General features: G+C 49.7%; 10 protein-coding genes across 10 annotated transcripts; 5 read left to right on the top strand and 5 right to left on the bottom strand.

The window, feature by feature from the left end:
* Positions 1 to 325: 325 nt before the first annotated feature.
* On the bottom strand, positions 326 to 1,541 carry N7503_002111 (FAD-dependent oxidoreductase; the record flags this gene model as incomplete). Its single annotated transcript, XM_057061658.1, has 3 exons — positions 326 to 782; positions 835 to 1,220; positions 1,389 to 1,541. 3 exons carry the CDS (start codon positions 1,539 to 1,541, stop codon positions 326 to 328), a joined length of 996 nt encoding a protein of 331 aa, XP_056925620.1.
* Positions 1,542 to 2,823: 1,282 nt separating this feature from the next.
* On the top strand, positions 2,824 to 3,939 carry N7503_002110 (uncharacterized protein; the record flags this gene model as incomplete). Its single annotated transcript, XM_057061657.1, has 3 exons — positions 2,824 to 3,119; positions 3,172 to 3,471; positions 3,531 to 3,939. The coding sequence occupies 3 exons, from the start codon at positions 2,824 to 2,826 to the stop codon at positions 3,937 to 3,939; spliced, it is 1,005 nt and encodes a 334-aa protein (XP_056925619.1).
* A 571-nt stretch (positions 3,940 to 4,510) lies between these two features.
* N7503_002109 (GATA transcription factor LreB) lies at positions 4,511 to 5,683 on the bottom strand (the record flags this gene model as incomplete). The annotated part of the gene is made up of 2 exons (XM_057061656.1): positions 4,511 to 4,554; positions 4,606 to 5,683. 2 exons carry the CDS (start codon positions 5,681 to 5,683, stop codon positions 4,511 to 4,513), a joined length of 1,122 nt encoding a protein of 373 aa, XP_056925618.1.
* A 659-nt stretch (positions 5,684 to 6,342) lies between these two features.
* Positions 6,343 to 10,480, top strand: N7503_002108 (MRX complex DNA-binding subunit; the record flags this gene model as incomplete). Its single annotated transcript, XM_057061655.1, has 4 exons — positions 6,343 to 6,368; positions 6,445 to 6,535; positions 6,592 to 10,365; positions 10,420 to 10,480. Coding segments are annotated over 4 exons (3,900 nt in total), but the record flags the coding sequence as incomplete, so codon positions are not given.
* A 173-nt stretch (positions 10,481 to 10,653) lies between these two features.
* Positions 10,654 to 11,811, bottom strand: N7503_002107 (putative DNA repair protein Rad1; the record flags this gene model as incomplete). Its single annotated transcript, XM_057061654.1, has 1 exon — positions 10,654 to 11,811. One exon carries the CDS (start codon positions 11,809 to 11,811, stop codon positions 10,654 to 10,656), a length of 1,158 nt encoding a protein of 385 aa, XP_056925616.1.
* Positions 11,812 to 11,966: 155 nt separating this feature from the next.
* On the bottom strand, positions 11,967 to 12,376 carry N7503_002106 (OST5 family protein; the record flags this gene model as incomplete). The annotated part of the gene is made up of 4 exons (XM_057061653.1): positions 11,967 to 12,012; positions 12,082 to 12,136; positions 12,189 to 12,218; positions 12,274 to 12,376. The coding sequence occupies 4 exons, from the start codon at positions 12,374 to 12,376 to the stop codon at positions 11,967 to 11,969; spliced, it is 234 nt and encodes a 77-aa protein (XP_056925615.1).
* Positions 12,377 to 12,575: 199 nt separating this feature from the next.
* gcnE (histone acetyltransferase GCN5) lies at positions 12,576 to 14,155 on the top strand (the record flags this gene model as incomplete). Its single annotated transcript, XM_057061652.1, has 7 exons — positions 12,576 to 12,597; positions 12,665 to 12,759; positions 12,816 to 12,869; positions 12,935 to 13,143; positions 13,199 to 13,313; positions 13,374 to 14,081; positions 14,135 to 14,155. 7 exons carry the CDS (start codon positions 12,576 to 12,578, stop codon positions 14,153 to 14,155), a joined length of 1,224 nt encoding a protein of 407 aa, XP_056925614.1.
* A 678-nt stretch (positions 14,156 to 14,833) lies between these two features.
* rgsB (uncharacterized protein) lies at positions 14,834 to 16,021 on the top strand (the record flags this gene model as incomplete). The annotated part of the gene is made up of 2 exons (XM_057061651.1): positions 14,834 to 14,994; positions 15,055 to 16,021. The coding sequence occupies 2 exons, from the start codon at positions 14,834 to 14,836 to the stop codon at positions 16,019 to 16,021; spliced, it is 1,128 nt and encodes a 375-aa protein (XP_056925613.1).
* Positions 16,022 to 16,590: 569 nt separating this feature from the next.
* N7503_002103 (COP9 signalosome complex subunit 7) lies at positions 16,591 to 17,606 on the bottom strand (the record flags this gene model as incomplete). Its single annotated transcript, XM_057061650.1, has 2 exons — positions 16,591 to 17,285; positions 17,348 to 17,606. The coding sequence occupies 2 exons, from the start codon at positions 17,604 to 17,606 to the stop codon at positions 16,591 to 16,593; spliced, it is 954 nt and encodes a 317-aa protein (XP_056925612.1).
* Positions 17,607 to 19,158: 1,552 nt separating this feature from the next.
* Positions 19,159 to 22,719, top strand: ctpA (Cu(2+)-transporting P-type ATPase CCC2; the record flags this gene model as incomplete). Its single annotated transcript, XM_057061649.1, has 1 exon — positions 19,159 to 22,719. The coding sequence occupies one exon, from the start codon at positions 19,159 to 19,161 to the stop codon at positions 22,717 to 22,719; it is 3,561 nt and encodes a 1,186-aa protein (XP_056925611.1).
* Positions 22,720 to 23,441: the final 722 nt, after the last annotated feature.

Genomic DNA, 23,441 nt, shown 5'->3' with positions numbered 1-23,441 from the left:
CAGACATAACTATGTACTTACTTGGGCGGTCCGATTGGCTTACTGGGCAGTCGAATGAGTAGTAAAACGCACTACGCTACCCGTGCTGCCCTTCTCTTTCCAGGATATATGGGCCCAGTGTCTTGCACAGCATTCAATCTTACTAAATTGCCTTTGGAGCTAGTTCGTCAATTACCCTATCTTATGATCTCTCCGTACCAAAAGAGGATGTATATTGTTATATGTTTGCTTTTTTACGGATCAGAATTGCTTCCATGTGATGATATGTGTGATTCTTCTGCCTGTATCTCACATCTCATCTCCTTTCCACCATTCACCACCGTTTTCACCACCATTTCTCAAAAAACACTCTTTGAGTCCCATCCTCCTCCAAAATATTTTGGAGCTTCTTAACAAGTTCATCTGTCATGACTGGGGGCCCACAAACATAAGCCACGGTTTCTTTTGGAACCAGCTTATCACTCCCACTCACGAGCGCTGAATGCAAATCCTGATCGTTTATCCGTCTCAAGTGAATTGTCAAATCAGCAGGAGACTTGAATGAAATTTGGCTCGCTGACGCGGAAGTCAGAAATAGGTCCAGACTAATATTGAGTCGAGAAACTGGGCCGTGAGAAGAGATGATATGTCGCACTCGCGGAAGAAACAAAATCTGCTCAAGGATAGACTCGGATGTCTCCGTTTCTTGTCCTTGAGGAAGTCGACTGGAGTATAAAATATGGACATTGAGTTGGTTCGTAGGCTTGCTTTGGTTTATATGAGATAATATTGAGATCAAGGGACTGTTGTATATCCGTCAGTACCATTATTTCGCCTCGCCTAGACAAGACTTACTTGATCCCCACACCGCCAGCAATTAGAACCACATTTTTGACCTCATGGACATTTATCCCAGTCGGTGGCCAGACAAAGCTCCCTCCTACCCGAATGTTCACCTCTTTACCGATGATCTCATACTTGGGCCTCCATAGCCACGCAGCCGCTGGGTTGGACGGCGAGTCCTGGACCGCGAGCTCCACATATGGGGCCCTGCCTTGCGAGGCTAGTGATGCAGCTACATTTTCTCTGGCAAATGAGGCATCTGAATCATCTAGTGATGGCAATACCTGGGCATCTGCCGGGGTAGAAGTGATAGTGAACCCGCCGGCGTTGGATATAGATGGGATGTGCACATCTAGCCATTGGCCCGGCAGGAAAGAGAAGGGTTGTTGTTGATCGCCCTATATAAAATTGTAAGTTGTGCAATTCATGTGTTTTGATAAATGTAGTCGGTGGTTCGACAGTGTCAGAGATAATAATAGCCATATCGGGGAATAAGTCACATCGGAAATCCAATCATTGTTCTAATATTTCAGGTTCGGGCAGTACATTATCAAATCGGTGCTTACATTCTCTGGGCCCGGAATAGTAAATTGCAGCAACCGAATGGATCGGTTCACTTGCTCCACATGGGCGAGTTGCACCGGGTACAATCTGTTTTGCCGGGGTTCGGCTGCTGTGCGCAGCTCATGAGGGATAGAGTCTTCACGCTGGGAACTCATCGGGCGGGTTCTCGGGTATAGTGTTGGCCGGAGGTGAAGCGCGGGGAGGTGGATTGGTTGGCGCAACGGTCGGATACCCCTCATTAGATTGTGATTGGATGCACGAAGTGTGATTGATTTCGGGCACCTTGGTTCATGTGCACTATACTAGTGTGTGAAAGAAGTGCTAGTCTAGCGACAAGGATCAGTGGTGTTCCAAGGATGTCTTGTGGGAAGTCAAGTCACGGAGTCTTAGATAATGGTGATTCAGCTTATTCTACAGTTGTATCCCGAATCTTTCTTTAATTATTAGACTTCACACAGAACCTCAACTGCTTGTCAAATTAACCATGGGAATTGTACATGGAATTAGACCAAACGAGATGAATTATTATATGGCATTGTATATGCTCTGGATTATGTTTTGCCGGAAACGTTTCAGATGAGTCGTCCAGCGGCTACAATCACGATCTGACTCTCCGCATGTGTACATACTACTTTGCAATGTATGTACATCTTCCAAGCTCCGGAAAAATGAATAGTAACAAGGGCCAGACTAGTGATCATGGGTAACAGAATGCTTACACCTCCACTTTAGTTGAATTCTCCAACCGAGCTGATCTTCGGGACCAGACTCATGGTGGACGAGTTGCCTGCATGGACCATCACAAGGAGAACAAGCAAAATGATTCTACGATAGCAACCTGCCCCACCACAGCGTTTCGCCGTTCCTTCAGCAAGCCCAATGGCCGTGTGCTGTGATGCGGAGAGACTCGTGCAGATCCACTAACCCATCACACCGACTAGTGTGTGACGACCGGCAGCCTATCCCCGGTCTGTGGCCTCTCATTGGTGCGACACTTCTCACGACCTGCTTCTGCTGGCGCTTTGCCGCCGTCAAGCATTGGCCAGATGCAAGTCCTGGAAACACTCCCAGGATGCTCTGCCCAGCGCCTCCGCTGATTCGTCCCCCTCTCTGCATGCGAGCGATGGGCGACTCAAAGTGTCGACCAGCCCGGGGGGTCTCCAGCTCATATCTAACGCCCATCATCCGGATCGCCCAGAGTTTTGTGTGTTTCTGATTTTCTGATCTCCTGTAAAGCACTGTCTTTTTCTCCCTGTCTTGGCCTTGGCCTTTTACTTGCGAAAGACTGGATCTCACTTGCCAGCCGGTCTGGCCGAGTCGCATTGTCTTCCCATTAATCTTCCTGTCCCGCTCTCACCGAACTGTTTCGTCTTCGAATAAGGCGCTTAACACTTTCTGGTCGGTCTTCGAGTGATTCACTCACAACAACTCGTCGCCATGCACAAGCAACAGTTCCAGTTCAAGATCGAGGCGATCAAGGACTTCGAGTTCTTTCGAGGATGGTACTTCCCCAAGCAATGGCGAGACCGCAAGCTCCTCTTCTGGCTCTTCGCAATGGAGGCTCCCATCACCATCACCATCCTCACCCTGACCGGTGTTGCTTCTCACAACACATACCGCACGTTGTTATGGGAAGATGGCTACAAGAACGGCTTCAACAGTGCGCCTAATCAAAGTCTTTATGCCGCTGCCAACTATGAACCCTATACGGCTCCCCTCGTGTGGTCAAGTTTGTATGTCTCCTTACCACAAGCATTTATTCGAATCCTACTGACTGAGCCTCAGCTTGACGAACTTCAACTTGGTCATCGGTGTCCTGAGCGTCTTCCTTCTGATCGTGAAGATCCCCGTCCACTTCATGCACTTGTTTTTCCCTCCTTTTGCCACATTTGTCCACGCAGGCTGTATCGTCGTATATGCCTTTGCAGCTCGGTACCAGGCCGGTCCGGATATGTCAGACCCCAGCCAGCCCCAACCCGGAGCACCATGGTACATCACCAAGAGCTGCAGTGTCGCCTACTCGAAAACGGATATCGGATTTTGCAACCAGGCCAAGGCTCTCTTCGCCCTGTGTATTCTCATCATGTGAGAACTATCTCTCCCCATTGACCACACCAAGTACGAAAACTAACCCTATCCTCCAGCCTGATCTACTTCGTCGAACTCTGCTTTTCCGTCCGCTCCTGCTTCATCACCCGGGAAGAGCGCGACCAGATTATCGAGACCCGCGAGGACAAGCGCGTTGAGAAGGAGTTCGAAGAGGAGATCATGAAGTCTCCTTATTACCCAACAACCCCCGGTCTGGTCCCTCGTACCCCCGGCTTCCCACCCCAAGTTGCGCAACCGCCCGGCTTTGGTGGACAGGGAGGCGTGTACCCCTTCACACCTCGGCACTTGGCATTTAACCGACTCGGAAGTGAGGCTTCGGATCTACCGCTGCGTGAGAATGGCTCTTCTAGCGCTCCTTCTCCGCACACAACGCACCAACCTTCTCCGGATGGGTCGCAGTCGCAGATGTACTTCCCGCCTCCACCGAAGAAGGCTTCGAAGTAAGGCGTTTACGTGTGAGGAATTGAAACGTTTTTGCTTTTGAGATCATTTAAGATACCAGATACCGTCCTTTTTAGCTTTTGCTTGTTTATACATCCTACTCTCCTTTATTTACTCGGTTCCTTGTGGACTTGGGAGAAGCACCAAAATACACCCAAGTACATATCATATACGGCGTTTTGGATATGGTTTCTTTCCAGCACTTATGACTGGCAAATGTTACATAATTATTTCATAAATCAAGGTGATCAACAGAGATGAAAGGGTAAACAGTAATTTCAGATACCCAATCGATGGTATGCGCAGTAAAGTCAAGAACCAGAGAAACAAATCCAATATATACACGCGGAAGACGGAAACACCAGAACATATTTGGTCATTACTTCGTCAATCATTTTGCGCCGAGCATAGAAGGTATTTAATGAATACCATGCCACAAGTCCCAAATTGAAGTAATCACCACACTTTAACTCCGCATGGCAATGGATATCGTAACGCAAGCGAAGTCAATAAGGAAATGGAGGACAATAGGTTCAAGCAGAGGCCAACCCATGACGCGCTATGATGGAGTGGATTAATTATACTCCTGGCGCTTTTTCTCCTTCTTGGACCAGCGCACTAAACAGGGGGGTTAGCTTCAAAAGCAAGAAGACAAGACGGGAAACTTACAGCCACAGGCATTGCATAAAGTCTTGGGCCCACTGGGCCCTTTCCGCCATTCAGGCGAGTCAGCGGTTCCACAATCAGTGCAGACATGCTGCCCCTTAAGTCGCTTGCGTCTGTCCCCCTCTTGCACATTTCGGGCTTGATCTGCGGCCGTGGTGATATCGATATCACAGTGGACTAGTCGACCACGTCGCATACCAGTACTAAGACCCTGTGACCGCTCGCCGTCACCATAGAATAGACCTGTCATGACTTCAATGCCATCGATATGCGACAGACCCTCTGGCTTCGGTGCTTTCTCAAAGAACTCTGCCCCGTCGCTGGGGTCAGAATCTTCGGACTGCGCAGCAGCGGTCTCACTCGATTCCTGGTCGCTCAGGATGATCTGTCCGGTGGCGTTATCTATTAGTGGCTGGTCACCATCCGCCTTGCCGTATGCGACGCGGGCCATGTTTGCTTCCTCCTCTTCTTCTTGGTTAAGCTTGGCAATCTGTTGCACTAGTCGTGCGTTCTCAATCTTATGTTCGAGGAACGAATCGAGGAGCTGAGAGATCTTCGAGGGATAAGGCCGACACATGAGGAAAAATCCAGTACATAGATCCTGTGGAGTCTTATTCCGTTCCTGCAACGCATTCGCATTCGCAATATGCGGGTGCCCGTAGATTTCGACAAGGCAGAAGGCGCTGTTGAGTTTCTGGAATCGAACATGGGTACGAAAGGGACGGTTCGTAGCGACTGCGTCATCCATGTCACGGTTGAAGACAGGCTGGTCTTCATCGTGAATATATTGTGTGATCGGACTCCCTTCAAGTTGTTTGGGGGATCGGCCTGTGATCTGCTTCGCCGACGGCGACGCATAGGTGATGCGACCTTGGGCGTTGAGAAGCAAAAGCATGTCTTTCATTTCCTCCAGCACCCGCTGTATCCATCCTGGGTCCTGTTGCGCTTGCGCCGTTTGTAGCCCATAACTTCCATAGGGTCCATCGCCTGGATACCCTTGACTCGTTTCGTTGGAAATGGACTGCCGCTGCGACGCGGGTGGCTGCAGGCTGTCGAGCTGGGGTTGCTGGCTTAAGGCCATATCGAGGAGACCAGGGACCAAATCGAGGGAGAAAGTGGGGATGAAACCGGGCGGGAGAATAGAAATCGAAGTAAGTAGATTGGCGAGGGTAATAGGTATCCGAGCTCAGCGGTCCAGACGGTCGATTCCCCGCAAAGTAAGTTTCCAGTAAACCCAAATAAAGTATAGGGGATGATGTTCAACACTTGAAGGCCCAGACACGACAATGTTCAGTTCTGTCGCTAGGGGTATTTCAAGCTTCTGCATATAACACACAGAAAGTCCCCAGGAAGCAGGGAATTAACATCCGGCCGCTCAGAGTGATAGATGCTCGCTGATCCCTGTGGGGCGGATTATCTAACACGCCATTGGAGTCAGGTGACTTCGTGTCGCTCGGCGCGAGCAAAGTGGAGAAAGTTGATGCATCACAAAGCCCGTTGCGATCTGATCACCTTTCCAAACTTTCGGGAATTTAGGCTCTGAATGGTATCTGAATCCATTCTGCGCCATCAAGGAGTCTGCCGAAGCATCTCCACTCGCGTCGGCGCCTCAGAATGTGAGCCAACTTGTTCCCCACTATTTCATAACTATGTTAACGGTCCGAACAGGTGTAAGAACGCATCAAGGACTGCAGCAACTTATGCACAAATATCTGACGATTGAACTTCTTTTGGACAGCGAAGATCGACAAACTATCCATTTTGGGGTATGTTCTCCCATGAATTATACATACTGCGAATCGTTAACCTAGCACTGATGCTTACTGTTTCTCTTGATCCCAGAGTTCGCTCCTTCGATAATACGCGCAGCGAGACCATCCAATTTCACACACCTCTGACATTAATCGTCGGATATAATGGATCGGGCAAAACGGTACGATCGTCGACACTAAATATTGTCAGTCGGTGAGCGCGGACTAACGACCTTAGACTATCATCGAATGTCTCAAATATGCCACCACCGGCGATCTCCCTCCCAACAGCAAAGGCGGTGCTTTCATACACGATCCGAAATTATGCGGCGAGAAGGAGGTGCTTGCGCAGGTAAAGCTTTCTTTCAAAGGAACATCTGGTGCCAAGATGGTGGCTACGCGCAGTCTACAACTCACGGTCAAGAAGACGACAAGGCAGCAGAAGACACTGGAAGGACATCTTATGATGATGAAAAATGGCGAGCGAACGGCGATCTCGTCACGAGTGGCCGAGCTGGATCAGATCATGCCTCAATATCTCGGTGTTTCCAAAGCTGTCTTGGACTCGGTCATCTTTTGCCACCAAGATGAGAGTCTTTGGCCAATGAGCGAGCCCTCCGTTCTTAAAAAGCGATTCGACGAGATTTTTGAAGCCATGAAGTACACCAAAGCGATTGATAACATTAAGGCTCTTCGCAAAAAGCAGAATGAAGAGTTGGCGAAATACAAGATCATGGAGCAACATTCAAAAGAAGACAAGGATAAAGCAGATCGTGCAGAGAAGCGCTCAGTTAAGCTTCAGGATGAGATCGAAGAGTTGCGTGACGAGACTCAAAAGATGTCGAAGGAGATGCGCCGTGTCGCCGAGCTTGCTGACAAGGCATGGAAAGAATCCGAAGGATATGCGCAGGTGCTCGGTGCGTTGGAAGGCAAAAGAATCGAAGCAAAAAGTATTCAGACTACTATCGACAACCTCAAACGGCATTTGGTCGAGCTCGAGGACTCGGATGAGTGGCTTGAGTCGAATCTCGAACAATTCGAGACCAAGCAAATCGAATACCAGCAGCAGGAAGAAGCGCAAAAGGAGAATTACATGGAGCTTAAGGCTCGTATCGAGCAGACTCGGCAACGGCTGGGCCTGAAACAAGCCGAAAATGGAAAACACGAGAACGACAAGGCCAATTTCGAGCGACAGGTTCAAAGACGTCAGACTATGATCACTGAGGTTGCCCGTGGTAACAACATCTACAGCGTCGATGAAATTATGGACCAGGAAAACATCGACGCTTTCATGCAAAAGGTCAAGGGCTTTTTGCGAGAAAGAAACCAGGCTCTAGATCGGGTGAAACGTGAAGCCCAGAAAGAGCTCCGCGAGGTTCAGGACACTCTGAATGAAATCGGACAGCGCAAATCCGCTCTACAAGAGGCCAAGAACTCTTCCAAAAAGCAGATTTCGAACAATGACAGAGAGTCAGCTAGCTATCAAGGAAAGCTCAATGGAATTGATGTTGATGAAGGTGTGCAAGCAGCACTGGAGGCTAAGATTGAAGATATTAGCTCGGACCTCAAACGCGCCAAAGAACGCACTAAGGTTGCTTCATGGGACCAAGAGATCCAGGATGTTAATGCGCAGATCCAACATCTTGAGGATGGAAACTCGAACCTGAACGACGAGTTGATTGAGTCCACAAAGAAGGCTGGGGATTTGGCTCGATTGGATCATCTCAAGAAGGAAGCAAAGGAAAAAGAGCGGAGCCTTCAGACGATGAAGGGAGCTCATGGAGGACGACTTGTGAAGGTTGTCGGTGCGGGTTGGCAGCCCCATACCTTGGAGCGGGAATTTCAGTCCGCCGTAGACACCGAGTCCAAACAGGTGTCCGATGCAGAGCGCGATCGTGATGGTGTTAGCCGAGAGCTGGAGCAGGTCGAGTTCAGGCTGAAAAATGCAACCAAGGCCTTAAAACAGCGTCGAAAGGAACTTGACGAGTGCGTGAAGGAGATTTATGAGGCGGTTGGCGCAGAGCCCTCCGAGTACCCTACGATAGTCAAAGAACGGCAGGAACAGACAGAGCTTGCTCGCAAAGACGCCGACCAATACGCCGGTTTGGGTGCATACCTCAACCTGTGTGTTGATGCAGCGAAGCGAGCCAAGAGTTGTCGCACATGCCAGCGACCTTTCAAGAATGACGCCGAGCTCCAAATATTCAATAAAAGGCTCCAAGCATTGTTGGAAAAGGCCGCCAAAGATGCTGAAGATGGAGAGTTGAAGGAGATGGAACAAGATCTTGAGACTGCCCGCGAAGCTAGTGCAGCCTACGATACGTGGGTCCGTCTCTCAGAAACGGACATTCCAGAATTGGAGAAAGAAGAGGAGGAATGCGATTTTCAACGCGATCAGCTTCTAGAGAAGCTTGAGGCCCATGACCGAACTGTGAGCGACAAGCAGGAAAGCAAGAGAGATGTTGAATCTCTTACCAAAACAGTCAATACTATTGCGAGATACGATGCCGATATCAAGACTATCGCTACGCAAATTCAAGAACTCTCTGCGAACCAAGAGGATGTGTCTGCAAACCGCACCCTGCAAGATATCCAAGATGAGATCTCGGCGAACAATGAGAAGGCACGCGAACTGAAAAAGACTCTCGCCAAGCTCACAAATGAAAGGGACCAGACCCGAAGCGAGATCAACAAGCTAGAGTTACAGCTGAGAGATGTCCAGGGTAATCTTGACAGCACCAAATTCCAGCTGGAGAAGAAGGCCGACTTACTTGCCCGCTTGGAAGAGTACAAGAAACTCAATTTGCAACAGCGGGAGACAATCGAGAAAGCAGACCGAGACATCGAAGCGCTGACCCCCGAACTACTCCAAGCTCAAGCTCGCTACGACGACATCAGTCAACGAGCTGAAGGGCGAGAGCGAGACCTACAGCATGACATCACCCGTCTTTCGGAGAGTATCAACCAGCTTGACTTGGCGAACGAGGAGATCAACTCATACAATGAACGTGGAGGTCCTGATCAACTTGAGCGGAGCAAGCGAGAGCTGTCCGAAATTGAGGATGAGATCAGCCAGCTCGAGTCCGAGCAAGGTGAAATTACCCGAGAAATCAACAAGATCTCAGCACAGCTCAAGGACAGCGAGAATACCAAGCGGCAGTACTCTGACAATTTGACATATCGCCAAGCCACGCGATCTCTGGATAACGTGCTGGAAGAGGTCGAGCAATTGGAATCCCAAAATGCCGACGTTGATCGTAGCCGCTTCAAGCAGGAGTCAGAAAGATGGACACGGGAGCACAATGCTTTAGCTGCCAAACAAGCTAGCAAGATGGGAGAAATGAAATCCAAAGATGACCAGTTGATGCAACTCCTCAAAGACTGGGATACGGACTACAAGGATGCTGCATCCAAGTACAAGGAATCTCATATCAAGGTGGAGACTACCAAAGCTGCGGTTGAAGATCTTGCCCGCTACGGTGGTGCTCTCGACAAAGCCATCATGCGATACCACGGTCTGAAGATGGAAGAAATCAACGCCATTGTCGGCGAGCTCTGGCAGAAGACTTACCGCGGAACGGATGTCGATACAATCCTCATCCGATCGGACAATGAAAATGCCAAGGGTAACCGCTCATACAATTACCGTGTCTGCATGGTTAAACAGGGTGCAGAGATGGACATGCGAGGCCGCTGCAGTGCTGGACAAAAAGTGTTGGCTAGTATCATCATTCGTCTTGCGCTGGCAGAATGCTTCGGTGTCAACTGTGGATTGATCGCTCTTGATGAGCCAACTACCAATCTGGACCGTGATAATATTCGTTCCCTGGCTGAATCGCTACACGATATCATCAAGGCTCGACAGCAGCAGGCTAATTTCCAGCTGATTGTCATTACCCACGACGAGGAGTTCCTGCGGCACATGCAGTGCGGAGACTTCAGCGATTATTACTATCGTGTCTCGCGCAATGAGCGACAGAAGTCGATTATTGAAAGGCAGTCTATTGCTGAGGTATGTTCACTATGGAATCCATGGAAATCAAGGTTATATGCTAATTATATCCAGGTCCTGTGATTCCCTCTCCCGTTTTGTATCATATTTCTTTTTGCCATTCCATTGCATATCCATTGCTTTCCATGTCAGGGTCGCTATTCCTTGCTAGGCGCAGCATGAACGTTTCCAAGTTTCACAGCATTTACATGAGAGCATACCAATATCTAGGCGTCGAGGGATCGCTGTTTGAATACAATTAATTTGTACATTTCAATGTGTATGGAAGGACAACGTAGATGCTCCCCATTACTCGTCCTCTCGAACATCCATTTCAGCATCCTCCTCGTCCAACAAGGGCACAAATCGGAAGTCAACAAAACAAACCGGTCCAACTCCTTTAATACCAGCCCCAATAGAACGCCCAGCCGGGGGTTGACCCTCATCCAGCTCAATCATGAACTGCAGACTCAACACGCCCTGCTGGTCCCCCCTTATACTAACCTTATTGGCAACGGACATGGCCCTTGCCGCCTTGCGGACTAGCGCAAACCGGTAACTCTGCTTGATGCGCTCACCCATCGACGCAGGTGGCGAAACCATGAATGTCTCAGTAGCAGTCGGACCAAGTTTTGACTTCGCTGCGCGTGCTCGGGAAGTTTCATCATCTGCTAGCACTTTGTGTATACCCTGCGATGCCTGCGTTGTCTGTCCTGGGGCCGTCCCGTGCATCTCATTGTGTTGGCCCATGGAGAACTCGACAGTGGACTCACTAAATGGCCCGCCGGCCCCAGAGAGCGCGAAAAACGGTTTCTGCTTGGAGGACGCAGACAGTTTGAGGATGGTAGGTGCCGAAGAGTCGAGTTCTGCGATAGAATTGTACAGCCAGGCAGATCGCATGATAATTTTCATAATGATCGCATCACGTTGGAGGGGGATGTCAGATTCATCGGCGTCTGGTTCGTAAGTTACCAGTTCGCATGTTGTTTGAACGCCCGCCTCAGCGATGGCGATGCTAAATGGCGCCCCGTGGGATAAATATTGGAAGGTACAGGAGCGATCCATCAACAGCGCTGGCGCGGCGAATGCACTTGAGGCGGGATTGGTATGTGGGAGACTGGTGTCACGGGCGTTTGGTTCTTGAACCTCGTTTATACCGAAGATCTTGAGTGTTTCGAGGAGGGCGGAGAGAGAAACGACGAAGTGTGGGTATGTGACCTCGTCGGAATCTTGCGTGTCGGAAATTTCTGCTTGGTTGGGATCTTCTGGGGCCGCATTGAATGTGTAGCTGGTGAAGAGAGACTTGTCGAGGAAAGCGAGGCCTTGTATAACGCGGCCTTCTTCGACGGAGAAGCGGAGGCCTTCGGGTGTAATCTGGACGGTAGCTTTCGAGGCAAAGCCGATGCAGGAGAGGAGAGTGTAGAGGTGATTGGCGTTGTTGGAAACACCGGTGAATAGAGGCTCCATTGTAAGATTTTGCTAGTCCAGGTGGTGGTTTGGGGGAGGTGGAAGCAGGGACTAATGGTTTCGCAAATGTGTGATAGTTTGGGAGCTTCTAGCAGTACAGGCCCCGAGCAATAATTCCCCGCTTAGTGTACATGGAGGGAATAATGGGTATCGATTTAAACATAAACTCCGACGGCGCAGATCATAAGCACAGCTCCGAATCTACCCATAAACATGTGGTCAGTGGAGTGCCATTGAACCTAGTTGTAGCAGATAAGCGGCGGTACTTACCCGGTTGCTAGAGCGGCTGGAACGCCCAGGGTGAAGAGACTCAGGAACGAACGTTCTATAAGGGTTGTGAGCACAATTGATAGCATATATTTCTTGCACAGACTTACTCAGTCCAAACAGACCACTAGCAATCACGGCTAGAGTAAACAAAGTCAGTCGGAGTATGGGCACTGTCGCAGGAGCTATGCATACCAACGCAGAGCAAGTTGAAGCCAATGGCGAACTGGCTATCCTTGGAGACAATAGGGTGGAAAGGGGTTGCAGAGGCTGCCTCCCAGACTTCGTTCAGCGACATGAGTGTGGTGGAATTGATATGACAAGGTAAGAGTTTATGTCAAACACCAAGAGTTGAACATCGATAACGCGTGGAGGTATAGATGTGATCTGGCCGATCCGGGGAATGGTTGTTCCGGTGCCGACCCCAGTCACATCCAGCTGCTTGATGACCGAGCACGCGCACGAACACCTAAATCACAGCTTCACCACTTTTCATCATGACTGCTGTTTCGCCTAAGAGTAAGTCTTTTGCTGATTGGGGATATACTCCAGTTTCTATGACACAGCAGGTAATGACCGGTACCAGGTTCGAAGAGAAAGGCCTCGGAGGAGGTTGCTTCCCCGGACTCTCAGCAGCAGGCAAGCAAGAAAGCGCGCACTGATTCGCCAGAGAAAGAAGAGGTTCGTTGGCCATATCTGCCATTGCTCCTTGAACGCTATTTAACATGATGGTATAGGAAGATGGCCCCGCTCTGAAGCCGCCTCTGCGCATTGTACCCTTCCCCGAGAAGGTAAGCTCCAACCCTATCCCGCCGTCTCCGCATTCACCCCTTCAGTCACTAATTCTGTCATTCAGCCTGCTGTGTTAGAAGAGCGTCGAGGCGATATTGAGTTCCGGGTCGTCAATAATGATGGATCGCATGATAGCTTCATCGTCCTTACCGGGCTGAAGTGTATCTTCCAGAAGCAACTTCCCAAAATGCCCAAGGACTATATTGCTCGACTAGTGTATGACCGATCGCATTTGTCAATTGCGATTGTAAAGCATCCACTAGAAGTTGTTGGGTACGTGCAACAATCGCAAATCCTGGGTTGGGAAATGAAACTAATTGTTCGACAGAGGAATCACATACCGGCCATTCAATAGTCGCAAGTTTGCGGAAATTGTCTTCTGTGCCATTTCCTCGGACCAGCAGGTCAAGGGTTACGGCGCGCATTTGATGTCTCACTTAAAGGTATGATTGCAACCCGCTCACCTCTATGCTTTTGTTTCATTCTAACCCAGTATCCAATAGGATTATGTTAAGGCTACCTCTCCCATTATGCATTTCCTCACCTATGCGGATAACTACGCCATCGGATACTTTAAGAAACAAGGCTTCACCAAAGAAATCACTCTCGATCGATCAATCTGGATGGGTTATATTAAGGACTATGAGGGCGGTACCATCATGCAGTGTACTATGCTCCCCAAGATTCGATACCTTGAGATGGGGCGAATGCTGTTAAAGCAGAAGGAGGCTGTGCAGGCGAAGATTCGGGCCTTCAGCCGGTCACATATTATCCACCCTCCACCCAAAGAGTGGAAGAACGGGGTGAATAAAATTGATCCGCTATCCATCCCGGCCATCAAGGACTCCGGATGGTCTCCTGACATGGATGAAATGGCCCGTCAGCCTCGTCATGGACCAAATCACAACCAGCTGCTGCACTTATTGAACGATATGCAGAATCACAGCGCTGCCTGGCCCTTCACACAACCGGTGAACCGAGATGAGGTACCTGACTATTACGAGGTCATTCTCGAACCTATGGATCTTTCTACCATGGAGGAGAAGCATGAAAAAGACATGTACCCGACTCCACAAGACTTTATCAAGGATGCAACATTGATATTTACGAATTGTCGCCGATACAACAACGAGACTACACCATATGCAAAGAGTGCGAATAAACTTGAGCGATTCATGTATCAGCAGATCCGGGCTATTCCGGAGTGGTCGGTAAGTATATAAGACTATACTCTACACGATGAATATGGCTAACCAAATCTTAGCATCTGGCTGATAATAACTGAGCTTTTGCTAAGTGCTGGTGATGGAGTTTATTATGAAATGGCGTTTGGGGGGGTGCAACTCGATTTACCAATACCCTGAGGACAACTTACATGAAGAATATGAATCAAAATAAGAGGATAGTAGCAGTTCTAGTAGACTTGAAATTAAGATCGTAGATATGATGCAATGAGATGAGACGTGGGTGACAGGTGGGTCTGGATAAACTGTTGATCCGATGTTGTTTCAGGCACGAAAGACTGAAGAACGGAGATGGCTGGATCACATCCTATTGTCAACCCTTGCCTGGAGAGCCTGGCCTCGTTCGTTTCAATCCCATTTTATGGGCTCGTATTTTGATTTCTCCTGAAATTTAGGCTTGCTATCCCAGCAGCTTGCTTTCCTCCCCCTTTCGTCTTTTTACTCCCTGGGTCCTTATACCCGATACATTGCGTGTCCTACCACGAAATACACCATTAATTTCACCGCGCCCCTCTTTAACACCCTACACAGTGTTTTTCGTTCTTTACAAGTCCTAATTGGCTCGTGTTCTGTCGTTTGTTTTTCGCCGAAGTCTTTCTGAAGCAACATTGCTTGGGGCCCGCGCGACCTGACACGCTCCTTACCCCTTTCGGGTCAATCTTCAACCCCTCGGTGCTGGATTTTTCACCGTCCAATCTCCTCAACAACAACAACTTAAGATGACTTCATCATGGGATCACCACACCGACTCGGAGTCGCGCAATCGCCTGCCGACTCTCTTTGAAGTGCTCAGCCGCCGCACTCTGGCCCCTGTCGATCTCTTTTCCTTCTACATTTACATGCGCGACCAGCAACGCTCAGTGGACTACCTTGACTTCTGGTAGGTATAAAGCTTGGGAATAAAGTCATGGAATGGCCTGTGTTAACAAATTTCTCTCAGGCTCGATGTCTCTCAACACATGTCCCTTTGTCGCCATTATGTCCGTGAACTACGCCGCTCTGTGCTTGTCGCGACTCCCGACATGGAGAGAGCCGACAGCAAACGATCCTCTGCGATGCTTGAGAACTTGGAGAACCTAGGTGATATTCCACTTGTGGAGGCTGGGCCTTCACGTCTGGCAGGCAACGAAAAAGAACGGGATGCGGATCATCGCCTTTCTGCTTTCTTGCGGTCTGAAGGCCACACCTCGTCTCACTCGCCCCAGAACAGTATCGGATCAGAGTCTGTGTATCCGACGCGCACCGAATCCCCCGATCAACAGCCACGTCCCAGTTCCGGTACTCACAACGGCGGCGATTCCAACTCTCCCGGCCACACTGTTGCTCGTAACGATATCCGTGCCAGTGCCGAAAAGATCCTTTACACCTACTTGCTCCCCGGTTCGGAACGTGAGATTGTCTTGCCTGAAACAATGGTGTCGACTATTATCAACTTGATCGAGGATGACGGCCGTGACGACCCGCAGGTGTTCGACCCTGCCAAGGACTATGTTTTTCAAGCTATGGAGCGCGATGCTTTCCCAGGATTCTTGCAGGCCAAGGCCCTGGGCAACCTTGTACCTCTGAGCATCATCTTGCGCTTGGCCTTTGCTCTGATCAGCTTCGGTGGTGGATTCTGGGGAGCGTTCTACGTTGTTCTACGCAACAAGCCCCGGCACATTCGTTGCTGGGTTATTCTTCCTTTTGCTGTCGCGGCTTACTTCATCGTCTCCTACCAGTACAAGATTGATCCCGTCATGGCATTCATTGGTTACAGCGAATACACATTCATGAATTGGGCGCCGATTCGTGAACCATATGTTCGCCAGCTTCTGAACAAGCGCGCGATAGTCACCGCGGCTGTTGCCTTCCTCACAGCTGCCGCCTTGAGCATCTTATTCATTTTCGTTCCGGGTACTATGATGTGATTTTGCTCTATGCAATTCGCGGAGTCGTATCCTCCCTTCAACTTGTACAGCTTGGTGCTCTTTCTTGTGCCTCCACGTCACCGTCGCTCGCAATGATATGACCTGTCAGGGGCTTTCTAGCCTGGCGTCTGGATTCTGTTGTTCCGGTCTGCTTCTGTGAAGCATCTTTTGAAAATCTCTTGAAAATATCTTGCTTTCAGTCTTCTCTCTAATCTCCCAAGCTGCTGCTCTGATCGTTTGTTCCCCTCCCATCCGCCTTTGCAGCGGTCATCCTACTTCTCCTTGTCCTGTCCATATTTGCTACTTCGATCTCGCTGTCCTCTTTTCTCTTCTACCAATACCCCTTCTGACCTCAGACATTTGTATTTATGTTTTCAATGAGTCGTTGCCCTTGGGGGCTTTACGAATGCAATCAATTTACTTCGGTACTATCGAACAGAGAATTCGCAATCAATTTGCATCCAGATTGTAGAATCTATGTCATGAAACTTAGCTATCGTCATATGGAAACCGTCATGAGCGATCATGAGAATAGGGCATGCTAGATGCAAGAGCCATAGATACCACACTTAACCCTGCCGGCCACCCGCAAGTATCCTCTTGGTCCGGCTCCCAATCCCCCGTCCTGACGCCGCCCCAGCTGCCCCAGCGCCCTCATCAATATCCATTCCCTCCCCCGCATCAAAAAATCCATCATCATGATCAATATCATCCGCCTCCCGCTTATTTCCCATTCCCCAAAACCCCCTCCGCCCACGCCGTTTACCCCCCTCTCCCTTCCCACTTCCCCCCGCATTCCCTACCCCAGCTCCTCCACTCCCAGGTCCAGCCGCCTTGCGCTTCTCCAATGCCTCATCAAACAAACGCTGATGCGCCGCCTCCCTCGCAGCCCGTTTAGTCGCATTCAACTTCACAGCTTGGATCTCCGCTTCCAGATCACCGATTACCTCCCCGCACCGCAGCTGCCACTCCTCAAGGACACTGGTCATTCCCGGAAGGGACTGCGGCTGTACGTCCCGCAACGGCGCGACGGATGTCACATTGATAGTTGGCGGTGTAGCGGCTGGCGATAAGCGCGCTGTAAGTAGGGAACTGTAAATAGCAGTTGTGACGAGGGCTTCGAGGTCACCAGGTGTAGAGAGGGAGAGAGCGGACATGAGAGATTCGTAGGTGAGAGGTTTGATTGTTTTTGCGAGGGAAAGGAGTGAGAGGAGACGGAGTTTTTGGGCTTGTTCGAAGCTTAGCTTTGGGAGGTTGGGTGTTGCTGAATGTACATGGTGGATTAGCTTGGTACACTAGATGCGGTGTGGGGTTTGCGCTTCGTACCTTCGTAATCTTGCCATGTGCCCCAAGCGAAGATCTGTAGAAGCTTTAGATAGCTCTGGTATTCTGCTGGTGTGTCGGGGGAGCTTAGGGACTGAATGGTTGGCGTCTCGAGCAGCTCGCCGAAGACGTAAGTGTGTGGGCTGGAGGTGGCATTTGTGATTAGGCTGGCGACGAAGCGTGGGGATGTGGCGCTGTTGGCATTTGCGAGGTGAATGAATTGTTGTAGAGCCTCGACGGCTCGAGTGTGCGCGTTATCCATGGTGGTTGAATGAACGATGGTTGATGCGAGATATGTTTGGGGTTGGAGAGGGGAGCTTGGATAGATCCACTACTGCCCGAGTCTGGGCGGTGATAGGGTCCCGACATCACTTATCACTTTGCCTTATACTTTTCCCTAATGCTCCTATTATTTCAACCTTTGGCTCACATGGAGCCGATCTACTTACCTTGTTGATAAGAGGTATCTAGACTTCAAAAATCAGAAATCTCTAATACTGCGGCTTATAGTCAACTCCCTGCCACTGTTCCAATTTCCTCGACACTTGCACTGTATCAAGGTTGGCTTGTTCGATCGAGACTAAGAGAGATCTATCATGATGATGAAGTCTTGGCAGTGTCTAACAATACTAATCTTGTCCATTCATTCAAATTGAACCTTTATTCTCTGATCGCCCTTGAAATGAGACTTAGCTACGTGCCGGATGATCTCCCGTATAATCTCGACACGCGCTTTACTTCCTGAATGAGACGTCATTGTCCAGCACATTCAGTTGTAGCTTGGGACTACAAAATCCTATGGATGCCACATCATTGATGTAGGACAAATAGGAAATTTGAGATTAATAAGCCTAGCATGCTTGTATACAGGGTGATTGAAGGGGTTCGTTTTTAATTATTACGGCCCTTGCCAGAAATGGGGCCACCAGTCGACGCCAAACTAAGAGGGGTAGGCATCCTTTTTGTCGAGAAGTTTACGAAAGCAATTAGCTCAAAATACGATGTTGATCATGTCATAAACAATGGTCCTATTATTCAGCTTGCTATAGGCTAAGAGATTTGACAATAGAGATTGCAAGTGGAATTCAGATCTTAGCTAGTACATGGCGCACTGTGATTCGAATGGTCTGGGAAATGACAGCAATTCGTTTTTTTTTTAGTTTGAGATAATAGCAATAAGCACAATGTGCCTCGGCGTTAATGGGCAATGTAAGCCGATACATAGTTGTGGAATGCAACGTGATCCATGCATGATCCTTGGGCAAATACTCGTATCTAGATATCGTCCACATATGCATCACTTATCGAGATGAAATGGTCACACATAATTGCTTACCCCATCTCCATTCTCCTGAAACACCCTCAGCCCTGAGTCGTTTCACCATTCCTAGTCTAACTATTGACTATAGAGTGGAAACACACGTGCATTTATTAGCAAAGGAAATCCATCAGTCCCATTTAATTGCGGTGGCCTAAGGATGCATTCCACTCAGGTGGAACCCACCCGTCTGCCCCCCTCTCTCATGCGTAATCGCTTCCGTTTTTCCCGATTTAAATGCCTAGGCCGCGCCCTTGATTCCCATGCATCTACCAAGCCGACGTGGCCTTTACATAAGTGGACTGTTGACAGTTCTTTGGCCGTCTCTATGCGGGAATGATCTGATCTGATCAGTCCAGTCGATCCGCAAGCTTCCGTGTTAAATATCACGTTATCCCCCATCGCGAACCGCGCTTCCTACCAAAAATTCTCGAACGCACCCATGCGATAAACTACCGTTTTTTCCGATTCCCTGTACGATATTCCGGTTGTCGCCATGTATGCCGATCTTGATGGCGCGGGCGATGCAGCCTCCGCCAGTCGGCTGCCAACCATGTCTACCACAACAGTCAAAGTGGATGGCATGACCTGCGGAGCCTGCACCTCTGCCGTTGAGAGCGCTTTCACGGACGTTGAAGGAGCTGGCGAGGTCTCTGTAAGCTTGATCATGGGTCGCGCTGCGGTACAACATGATCCGTCAATACTTTCGCCGTCAAAAATTGCGGAGATGATCGAAGACCGCGGGTTCGATGCGGCGATTTTATCGACCGAAGAGCACATGAAGAGCGTTGTCACTGATACGCAGGAAACACCTCGGACACACTCATCGATGACTACCCTCGCGATCGAAGGCATGACCTGCGGCGCTTGCACCTCTGCAGTTGAAAGCGGACTTACCGACGTTGCTGGTATCGACTCGGTTAATGTGTCGCTGCTCTCGGAGCGCGCGGTGGTGGAACACAATGCGGACATTATTACCCCGGAGCAAATTGCGGATATCATTGAGGATCGAGGATTTGGAGCGCGGGTGCTGGAAACTAAGGCGTCTGCGGGCTCGGACGATGGATCTACACTCGCCGACATGATTGAAGACCACAGAGGGCACATGGTTACTACGGTTGCGATTGGAGGAATGACTTGTGGCGCCTGCACCTCGAGTGTACAGAATGCCTTTACCGATGTTGACGGCGTGGTTTCGTTCAACATCAGTCTTCTCGCTGAGCGCGCCGTGATCGTACATGATCGGTCAATACTTACTTCCAAGGCTATCTTGGCAATAGTGGATGATGCTGGCTTTGATGCGTCAATCGTATCATCCGAACCGCAAGAACCGCTTTCGAGGAAAACCCAGCAGCTCAACCTCAGTCTTCATGGCCTACGAGACGCCTCGTCTGCCTCTGCGCTAGAAAAAGATCTCTCTGCCCGACCCGGAATTAAGTCCGCCTCCATCACCTTAGCAAACGCTCAACTTAGCATTGCCTTCGACACGTCCGTGATTGGTATTCGATCCGTGTTCGATGTGATTGAGGCTGCTGGATATAACGCGCTGATTACAGACTTGGATGACACCAATGCACAGTTGGAGTCGTTGTCGAAAACTAAGGAGATTCAGGAGTGGCGACGAGCTTTCATTGTCTCCGTCTCCTTTGCTGTTCCTGTATTCTTCATTAACATGTTGATCCCCATGTATATGCGCCCAATCGATTTCGGTCGGTTTCAGCTCTTTCCAGGTCTTTATCTGGGAGACCTGGTATGTCTTGCTCTCACCATTCCAGTGCAATTCGGTATCGGCAAACGGTTTTATATCACCAGCTTCAAATCTTTAAAGCACAGATCTCCAACCATGGATGTTCTCGTCATGTTAGGCACATCGGCCGCCTTTTTTTACAGTTGTTTTACTATGGCGATGGCTATTCTCAGCGACTACCACAAGCGTCCGAGCACCGTTTTTGATACCAGCACTATGCTCATCACATTTATCACCTTGGGAAGATGGTTGGAGAATCGCGCCAAAGGACAGACGTCTGCAGCGCTCTCCCGCCTTATGTCATTGGCCCCGTCTATGACTACTATTTACGAGGATCCCATTGCAGCAGAAAAAGTGGCGGATGGTTGGGCCTCTCAGAATTCCCAGCCCGCATTGGCCGAGGACTCAACGGTGAACCAGAAACTCATCCCTACGGAACTGATTCAAGTCGGGGACATTGTCATTCTTCACCCAGGCGACAAAGTGTCTGCTGATGGTATCGTGATCCGAGGCGAGAGTTATGTCGATGAGAGCATGATCACAGGAGAGGCTTTGCCGATCCACAAAAAGAAAGGCAGTCATGTCATCGCCGGTACTGTAAACGGCACAAGCTCGGTCGATTTTAAAGTCACCCGGGCTGGCAAGGATACCCAACTAAGTCAAATTGTCAAATTAGTCCAGGATGCACAAACAAGTCGAGCTCCTATTCAACGCATGGCGGATATCGTGGCCGGGTACTTTGTCCCCACTATTATCTGCCTTGGCTTGATTACCTTTTTCGGGTGGATGTTCCTGAGCCACATCTTGCCCAATCCACCCAAGATCTTTAAGTCTGAGGAAGCGGGCGGCAAGGTTATGGTCTGTTTGAAGCTTTGTATCTCAGTGATTGTCTTCGCATGTCCCTGCGCTTTGGGTCTTAGCACACCTACCGCTGTGATGGTGGGAACTGGTGTTGGTGCCGAAAATGGAATCTTGGTCAAAGGTGGCGCTGTCCTCGAGGCTGCCACCCAGATCAATCATGTTGTCTTTGACAAAACAGGTACATTGACTACGGGCCGGATGAGTGTCGCTCATGCTCGGATTGAACCTCAGTGGACGGCTAATGAATGGCGACGTCAATTATGGTGGCTTCTCGTTGGCCTTTCCGAGATGGGTAGTGAGCATCCAATCGGACGAGCCATCTTTTCTGAAGCTAAGACGGGATCCGGTCATCCCGGAGGAGACGGCCTCCCAGGAAGCATTGGAGACTTCGATGCTTGTGTAGGCCAGGGAATCTCGGCAACTGTTGAACCCTCGACCTCCATCGAGCGTACCCGCTACCAGGTCTTTTTGGGCAATGCTGAGTTCTTGCGTTCGAAAAATATTCCCGTGCCCGCATCCGCCGACCCTGAATCATCCGAGGCTGAAGATGACTCGGAGACTCTGGGGCCTAAGCCAACTGGCGCTGCATCTGGCATCACCCGGATTCATGTCGCAATTGACAAGCAATACGCAGGAACTATTTCCCTACGGGATAGCGTCAAGGACAGCGCAGTCGCCGCAGTGGCTGCCTTGCACCGTATGGGTATTACAGTCTCCATGGTCACGGGTGACACACTATCAACGGCGATATCAATCGCAACTGCCGTTGGTATTCCCACGTCCTCAGTGCACGCCTCTGCTTCTCCGTCCGACAAACGCACCATCATCGACCGCCTCCAGATGAGTGGCGAGCGAGTGGCAATGGTCGGTGATGGCATCAACGACTCTCCCGCTTTAGCCACCGCCTCTGTTGGCATTGCCTTAGCCTCCGGCACCGACGTCGCCATGGAAGCAGCAGACATCGTGCTGATGCGCCCAGATGACCTTCTCACTGTACCTGCCAGTCTCTCCTTGTCCCGCACTGTCTTCAATCGTATCAAGATGAACCTTGTATGGGCTTGTCTCTACAACGTCATTGGCCTTCCCTTCGCTATGGGCATCTTCCTACCTTTCACAGGCTTCATGCTTCCGCCCATGGCCGCCGGTGCTGCCATGGCTATGTCCAGCGTCTCAGTTGTCGTCAGCAGTCTACTCTTGAAGCTCTGGCGTCGACCGTCCTGGATGGACATTGACCGCCTTGAGAAGGAAGCTATCTCCGCACCACAACGGAACCATGCTCGCAGAGCTAGCTGGTGGTCTCCTGCTACGATGTTATCCCCTAACGATCCACGATCTGTCCGGCGCTATGTTGTGCATGTGATTGCTGCGCTATGGTCTATAATGGCCGGCAAGCAGTCCGCTCGAGAAGATGAGGGCTATGTCCCACTACAAACCGTTGAACCTGTATGAGCAGGCTCTACTGTGATTTTTCTGTTATCCAATCATCTAGGGCTTGGGGATGCCTTTGTTGATACATTAGTGGCGCATTCAGCAATGTTTTTATGTTTTGATACCTCTCATGTACTGCATTCGAATTAGATTTCCATGAAGAATTGAAATACCATTTCACTCCGCTGGGTCCACTCATATGCAGCTTACACTCTATACCCGATACCCATTCCGAGGCCCGCTCTCTTCACACCCGACGCAGTAATATGAGGTGTCATACATTTTATGCAGCATTGATTGGTTCGATCTACCTAGGATAGATGCAGCAGTGCCCAAGGAACATAAGCTTTGCTAAGCTATCTATTTTCAAGCTGAAAGATAAGCCCATGTGCCGGCTAGAATTGCCCTAGGGCTGACTGTTCTTCTGGCATAGGTGGATGTCAGACGATCCACAGTCAGGGCTATTTTACCCGTAACAGATGCCAAGATCGCCTCAGCTATCATGTGCTGTTTATACTCACGGCATGCCCGACATTCCGATTTGATCCACATTTTATAGGCGTCAAAGCACTAGTCCAATCCATACATAGCCCATTTTATTCTAGATCGGTGTATTCAGCTGAGTAGAAGTCATGTCTATTGGTGTCTCTTTGATTTTTTGTTTTTTTTTTCGCTTTTTTTCCCGTAGGGCCGACACAGCACTAAGTACATACAATATCTGAGGTAAGTTGAGAATTTGTCGC

Source organism: Penicillium pulvis (assembly GCF_028828015.1).
Source record: "Penicillium pulvis strain IBT 33274 chromosome Unknown contig_12_segment0_segment0, whole genome shotgun sequence".
Lineage (NCBI taxonomy): Eukaryota > Fungi > Ascomycota > Eurotiomycetes > Eurotiales > Aspergillaceae > Penicillium > Penicillium pulvis.
This window is presented reverse-complemented; position numbering and strand designations above follow the sequence as displayed.